The following is a 7,383-nucleotide window of genomic DNA, read 5'->3' on the forward strand; positions in this document are numbered from 1 at the left end:
AACCAGACTAGGATAGATATCATGCAAAGCAAACTACTTACCAATATTTGATATTTCAACACATCATGCACATGCGCTCTCCAATGTTTTCATGATTAAGTTTTTTTGAGTGATATAAAATATAAAATAAAATAAAAAAATCTGGGATCCATCCTCCAAGTTGTTTGGTTGCTGTGGGCCCCACTCGTCTCCTCTGTTCCACTATCATCAAACCAACCAAACCCATCACTGAGAAACAAAACCGACACAAATCCACACTCACACACACATCCGTACGCCGGCCCACTCCGTCGCCGCCGTCCGTAGGATGTTCCACCTCTGCCGTCTTATTCTCTTATTCTTTTCCACTCTCCTTCTCGTTCTCTCCGCCGCAGATATTCAGTCCGACGGCGGCGGCAGCCTTGCAATTAACGCCACCGTCAATGCCACCGACATAGACCGCAGCTTCGCCGGCATGATTGATCGTGCTCTCGAGAAGGAGTTCAATGAGAATGATCAGAACCAAGGTTACCTTATCATTAGATCTTTTATTTTTATTTAATTAGGTTTAGCTTTTATAATGTGCATTTTAGAGCAAGTGAATTGAATAGATCAGGTGGTGTTGTTGACTAATTCAGAGAAATTGAATTGAATTGGTTTCTAATTGCAAATTTGGTTATTGTATTATTACTTTGCCACAATGTTAGGTATCCTTGGTCTGCTAGTTGAACTTTGACTTCTGGATCTCTATTATATTCTTATTAAACTCGAGCTTTTGATGTCAAGATTTTACTTCTATTTCAACCATCACAAGATTCATGTTGATTTAAATAAACTTTAATAATGCACTTGCATGATTTGTTTTCTTGAAAAGAATCTGTGTTTGAAATCCAGATCCAAGTCTAATTTATATGGAACATGGAAAGTATTGTATTGCTATAATTAACACTGATGATATTTAGTAGTAGTAGTATTACACATCCTGCTGTATGTTGTGGAAAGATTTTGTCTATATTGTTTTCATAATTTTTCTTCTTTTGGGCTGGCTTAATTATGTGGATGCCAGAAAGGTCAAACAAATCCTGGAATAAGTAAAAGAGATACTGCAACTCCAGCATATTTTCTGTAATACTATCATTCCAATAGATCTTTACTTAAATCGCTAGATCCTCAATATTTTTATCTCTTGAGAGGATTTCTTAAAATTCTGTTATTCCCTTTTTGTCTTCACATCTGAGTTATATGCCTTTTATGGATAACGCTTGACTACTTTTGTGTAGTTGATCTTTCATCATCTAATCCAATAGTTCATTGGATCTGTGATTACACTGACAACCAATGACTATAAGTGATTAACATGTTATTATTAGTTTCTGTTTTACTCCTAAAAATATAGACAGAAATTTGACGTTTTTATGGACGTTTCTTGATTTTTAATATATGCACATGCGTTGAATTTTCAGAGAATGATGCAGGCAGCTTCAACAACAGTGTTGCTGGACAACAGGTTAGTGCCATTAGGTTTTCTAGTCTCAGATGAATGAATGTACTCTGATGATGTTCTCATAACATTTCGTGATAATGAGCAAAATAAAAATTTGATTTTCCGATTAATGGCGTTCTTATATTATACCTGATTTACATTTGTTTTCACCAGGCTGTATTGGAAACTGTTGCTAGGGTTAAATCGAAGAAAAACGACACAAAGGACGATAAGTATGGGCTCTTATATTTATTTATAACTGAATTCTTTGATGTTTATATAAATTACGCTACATTTTCTGTACAGAAGACAGAAGTTATACATTATTAGTTATTAATATACTACTAACATTGAAGACAAATGTTGTAGGTCCTTTCAACTTCATCATGTTTTTAATATTGATAACGATAATGGAGTAGAAGAGACGCCAACACTAATTGATAGAAAGGTAAAAAAACTAAAATCTTAATATAATTTATTAGCGTCACACACTTACGTTTTCTCGCTCTTTATTCAGGATAATGTTTTTATAATATCCAATTTCAAGTCAAAATATCCTGTGCTACAGCTAGACTTGAGGTAGTTAAATTTAATCTCTGTCTTCCAATCATTTTATGTTACCAAACAACTTTATTAAATTGTCCAAGCAATTAATAATGTGGTGAATTTACAGGTTAATTTCCGATCTTGTTGTTGTCATTGTATCTGCCACCTGTGGTGGCATTGCCTTCGCGTGTGCTGGACAGCCAGTATGAACAATATTTGATTTCTTGTTTGTGTTTAGCTTTTAGTTATAAAAATGACTCATTTATTATGTGGATTTTTTTTTTGCTTTAACAGGTTATTACGGGATATTTACTGGCAGGATCTATTGTTGGGCCTGGTGGGCTGGATGTGGTTAGTGAACTGGTTCAAGTATGTTATGTCACTTTTTATCTAATTCTGACATGATAAAACAATGCTGAAGTTGTGTTATTTTGGAAGATGATAAACATTTATATGTTTAAATGCAGGTAGAAACAGTAGCTCAATTTGGTGTAATTTTTCTTCTTTTTGCTTTAGGGCTTGAGTTCTCTATGGCAAAGGTTAGATTCGTAATTAAAATCTATATTTATGTGATATTTTGTCAATGCAAGATATTAAACTCAATAAATTGTTTGATAATTTTAGCTTAAAGTTGTTCGAGCTGTTGCAGTGCTTGGAGGACTGCTTCAAAGTTTCTTATTTATGTGCGTATGTGGAATCACAGCCTCGGTAAGATGATGCTTTAATCTTTTAATTATTTCGTTATCTTATTTTTATATTTTTATATTTTTATATTAGCTGTTGCAGAGTATTTTCTGTCTTTAATTGGATGACATTTACAGTTATGTGGTGGTAAATCTTCTGAGGGCGTTTTTGTTGGTGTGCTTCTTTCTATGTCTTCAACAGCAGTGGTAAGACCATTCTGACTTTTTTGCATGAAGCTCTTTGACCTTTTGTGAAGTTCTAGCTTAATTATACGCTGTACAATTTTTATTATGCAGGTTCTAAAATTTTTGATGGAGAAGAATAGTGTCAATGCCCTTCATGGACAAGTTACTATTGGGACCCTCATCTTACAGGTACTTGCCATTTCCTCCCTTAATTCATCTTCACTTACACATTGTGAGAAAATTAAAGTCTGTTTTATCTTCTTTCTATTACAGGATTGTGCTGTTGGTTTATTGTTTGCTCTTCTTCCGGTTCTTGGCGGAACTTCAGGTGTTTTACAAGGAGTAATATCCATGACTAAATCGTAAGTTTCTTAACTTTCGATTATACTATTTATTTAATTATATAGTATATTCAGTCTTTTAAAATGAGAATGTGCAACTTTTAGTGTTTTACACTAAATCTACTTGATGAATCTTGGAGATTTCTGTTGATTTCAACATCGTACTGATTCTTAGTTAGTCAGGCTGGTGGCGTTGGTTGGATTTTTGGCAGTTTTATCAATATTATCAAGAATGGGCTTACCTTGGTTCCTTAAGCTGATGATAAACCTCTCATCACAGGTTTGTAATTATTCAAACTCTTTTGAGAATGTTAACTGAAATTATATAAGTTGGCCGTTTGTAGAACATATGGTTACGCTGTTAAACGCCTGTGCAGACTAATGAACTGTATCAGTTGGCATCTGTTGCATTTTGCCTGCTGGTAGCCTGGGTTCGTGTTTCTTCCTGACGCTTTTCATCTTTACTGACTTTTTTGTTTCATTGCTTGATTTGGCTGATTATAATTGAACGAAGGATTAATTTCATATATACCCTTGCAAACTTGAAAATGTTCATATATACACCAAAACTAAAAATATCATATATAAACTTTAATGAATTTTTACTAAATGACCATTCTACATCTTTCCATTATATTTGTCTAAACACTACAATGTATCTGGATTTGATTGGCATCGACGATAAGCAAGATGGGCTTATAGGAAATTTTAAAGTTTTAGGAAAAAATGGGTACAAAATTTTTAAGCTGTAGATTGGTATATTTGATATTTTAGCTACTTTGTAAAGGCATGTATGATATATTTAGTTTTGCATATGCTATTTTTCAAATTTGTAGGGGTATATATGAATTTGACCCTTAAAACAAATTTTGTATGATGCAATTTCAGTCTAGTGATAAGCTGGGATTAAGTTTAGAACTGGGTTCGTTTGCTGCTGGAGTTATGATATCAACAACCGATCTTGCTCAACATACACTTGAACAAGTAAACCTTTTTGACTGTACCGATATATAATATGCAGAAAGGCAGTTAGATTGAAGTTTTTATTGATGCAGGTTGAACCAATACGCAATTTCTTTGCTGCTTTATTTCTTGCAAGCATTGGAATGCTTATTCATGTTCATTTTCTGTGGAACCACATTGATATCCTGTTAGCCTCGGTTCTGTTGGTTGTTATTGCCAAGACAGTTGTCATTTCTGTAGTTGTCAAAGGTTTTGGCTACAACAACAAAACTTCAGTTCTTGTAAGATCTATTTCCTGCCTTTTCTATAATAATTAAGAATTCACAAACACTTGGTGCAACTAGAAGTATGTTAGAAGGAAACTGGTTAACTGGGCCAATATTTGGGTCTTTCTAATATTCGCGTATTGTAATTAATAATAATTAGGCCTGTAAACGAGCTAAACATTCAGTAAAAAGTTTGTGAACTGTGCGGCGGAGAGTTCGTTTATTTAATAAACAAACGAGCATAAACAAAATTTTTTGTTCATTTAGTTAAATGAACGAATGTAAACACATGTATTGTTCGTTCATTATGTTCATGAACGTTTGGTCATTTAAGTTCCTTCATTTGTAGCTGACAGTTTACATTTGTTTAAGCTTGTTCATTAACGTTCGTCAATATGTAAATTTAAAATTTTCTTAGGGAACGAACATAAACAAGAAACCCTGTCGTGTAATTGTTCGTCTTCGATCGTTCGGTTTCTTTACAGGCCTGATAATAATATGTGTGATGCAGGTTGGGATGTCTTTAGCACAAATAGGAGAGTTTGCTTTTGTTCTTCTCAGCCGTGCTTCTAATCTTCATCTAGTTGAGGTTTTTTTAACACGTCTTTTCTTGTTTAATTTGGGGGAAAATACGGTTGTTAATAGTTGGTTTAATTTATTGGTATTCATATCTAAATACATTATAATTCGTTTTACCTTTCAGGGGAAGCTGTACATGCTGCTTCTTGGAACCACTGCTCTTAGTCTGGTAATAACACGAAAACTATTATATATTTTTTTTGCAGTAATGATAGTTTTTTAAATGAAAGTAAATAAACTCGAATTTTGCGGGTCACTAACAAAAGCGTGTTTGTAGGTGACAACCCCATTACTTTTCAAGATAATACCAGCTGTAGTGCATCTTGGTGTTCTGTTACGTTGGTTCACTCCCGATAGCCAAACAGAGGTCAACCATTTTTTTAATACACACATCAATTATCTTGTTTGTTTGATTATTATAGAGCTTAGATTAGTTTGTAAATTGAATGTAGCAGATGGGATTCAAAGTAGACGGGCTCCGTTCTGATAGTGCAAAACAGCGTATCGCGTTAATTGCCAAGGATCTTTTGATCCATGAAGGTTAATTACAGACGGGCACAAATGTCGGTTTTTCAAGTATAGTCAAGAATATGAATCGGGTGACAACGTGTCTTTTTGCGGGTGTCAGAAACCGGTTTTTCTCAGAATGGGGAAACAGGTGTCCGGGTTAATCTAACTGATAGGTGACTAACAGGTGTGAAGCTTCTTGTTTGTTGGTTTGTAATGTAACATAGTTGTATGTACACGGGTGAGAACAAGAGGAGCGGGTTTTCTGTAATTTTTGAAGGGTTGATTCTTTGATATAGTTGTAATCATTGCTTAAATCTACCACATTTTCATATTAATCTTGTGAGTTGCCTAGACATTTGAAGTAGTATGGACTCTGATCTTGTTAAGAATTTTTTTTGTGTTCTTTTTGTTCGAAGTGAAGGTGTTTTGGGTTCAATCGTTTACTTATATTTCAAGTCAGCCTAATAACCTGTCGGGTTTATTTTTTGTTTGTTATTTGAATCGACTTATTCATTCATTTTTGGTTTGGTCTGGTTTTTATGTAAATAGCGACTAACCTAGAATCAAAATATGGTCATACCAAAAACCAAATGGTTCAACAAATTGTTGTGGTAATGTTTAGATTATGATTGCTTTAGTGAGCAGGACGAGCTAGTATTAGCTCGAGCTTGACGTTAAACGAGCTGTCTTGGCTCAAGAACTCTTAACAAGCTGAAATTTGCGTTTCTATCCGCTTATTTGTTTTTAAAAGTTCTTTGTTCTTGTACATATAGATAAATGTCACCAACAAAAAGAGAGAATTTATTGTTCATATCAATAGATTTAAGGGGAAAAAAACAACCCTGACTTTCTTAGGGTCATAAAATTTGGCCTTCCTTTATTGCCTACATAAATTTGATTGGTGATTGAATAACCTCACCTCGGTTCGTTTGTTTTACAAACGAGCCGATTTCGATCATCTAAGCTAGTTTCTAAACGAATATTGAGTTGAGAGTTATATGTATATTGAAAGGGATCTTGTAAACTCCCATTTCTTATACTTTTGTCACACAACTTTCGTATATATACTTTCCAGCTCCTCAATTTTATTTACAAGCATTTGGTTCATTAAACTTTTACCACAAAAGTTTCACATATATACTTTTTACTTAAGTTTCACATATTTATTTTTGGCCTTTAATTTTAATAATAAAACTTTGAATGTAACAAATCAAACCAGTAACGATAGAGTTAAGAATTACAATGCTTCCAAAGTACAAATTAGACCAACCCAATCCCGGGATGTACATTATTGATTGCTGTCTCAAATCAGAAGGGATCATGCTAAAAAGAATGATTGGTTGATTTAGTGACAAAAGTTGCAGCAATTATGATTTATGACAGATAAGGCACACTCCAAACCAAACCATCTCATATATTTCTGTGTGCCTCACAAAACCAAAGCCAACAACATTTCTTTTGTCTTTTTATACTATCAGATGTTTAATATGCTTAAAAATTTTATATTTATATTGGGAGAGAAAAAAACGTTATTGTTTGTCAGAATAAGCGACACCGAACAAACAGTGAGGTTTTAAAATACTAGAAGTCGATTGTAGTTTTTATTTTTATTTTTATATCTTTATTACTTTGTCAGAAGTTCATAATTCACATGACAAAGAAGAAAAACAGACAACAAGCTATGCCATTATCTGCTTTTTTATAGCAGCAACACGTTGTTTAAAAGTAACATTCATAAAAGATGAAGTCATAACATTGTTATTCATGAGTTGGAAACTTCTGAACCATTTCTTGATTTGTGCTATCATCCTCTCTACATGGACCATGCTAATCTTTTTTTTATCTAA

The 7,383-nt window shown here is 33.6% G+C and overlaps 1 protein-coding gene across 1 annotated transcript; it reads left to right on the forward strand.

Moving 5' to 3' along the window:
• Nucleotides 1-307: 307 nt before the first annotated feature.
• Nucleotides 308-5,636, forward strand: LOC143594414 (K(+) efflux antiporter 4-like). Its single transcript, XM_077073739.1, has 20 exons — nucleotides 308-506; nucleotides 1,443-1,486; nucleotides 1,637-1,695; nucleotides 1,832-1,910; nucleotides 1,980-2,041; nucleotides 2,136-2,211; nucleotides 2,303-2,377; nucleotides 2,476-2,547; nucleotides 2,633-2,716; nucleotides 2,830-2,898; nucleotides 2,989-3,066; nucleotides 3,151-3,239; nucleotides 3,402-3,498; nucleotides 3,596-3,649; nucleotides 4,107-4,202; nucleotides 4,274-4,462; nucleotides 4,959-5,036; nucleotides 5,151-5,195; nucleotides 5,304-5,393; nucleotides 5,482-5,636. Exons 1-20 carry the CDS (start codon nucleotides 308-310, stop codon nucleotides 5,569-5,571), a joined length of 1,725 nt encoding a protein of 574 aa, XP_076929854.1. The 3' UTR covers nucleotides 5,572-5,636.
• Nucleotides 5,637-7,383: the final 1,747 nt, after the last annotated feature.

The sequence above is a fragment of the Bidens hawaiensis genome, unplaced genomic scaffold (genome assembly GCF_021521415.1).
Source record: "Bidens hawaiensis isolate Kalapana, Puna unplaced genomic scaffold, B.hawaiensis_p1.1 tig00001692_1, whole genome shotgun sequence".
NCBI lineage: Eukaryota > Viridiplantae > Streptophyta > Magnoliopsida > Asterales > Asteraceae > Bidens > Bidens hawaiensis.

Coding starts and splice junctions, on each gene's coding strand:
- LOC143594414 (XM_077073739.1), top strand. CDS start 308: ATGTTCCACCTCTGCCGTCTTATTCTCTTATTCTTTTCCACTCTCCTT. Junction 1,487..1,636: donor ACAGTGTTGCTGGACAACAG/GTTAGTGCCATT, acceptor TGTTTTCACCAG/GCTGTATTGGAAACTGTTGC. Junction 2,378..2,475: donor TGGTTAGTGAACTGGTTCAA/GTATGTTATGTC, acceptor GTTTAAATGCAG/GTAGAAACAGTAGCTCAATT.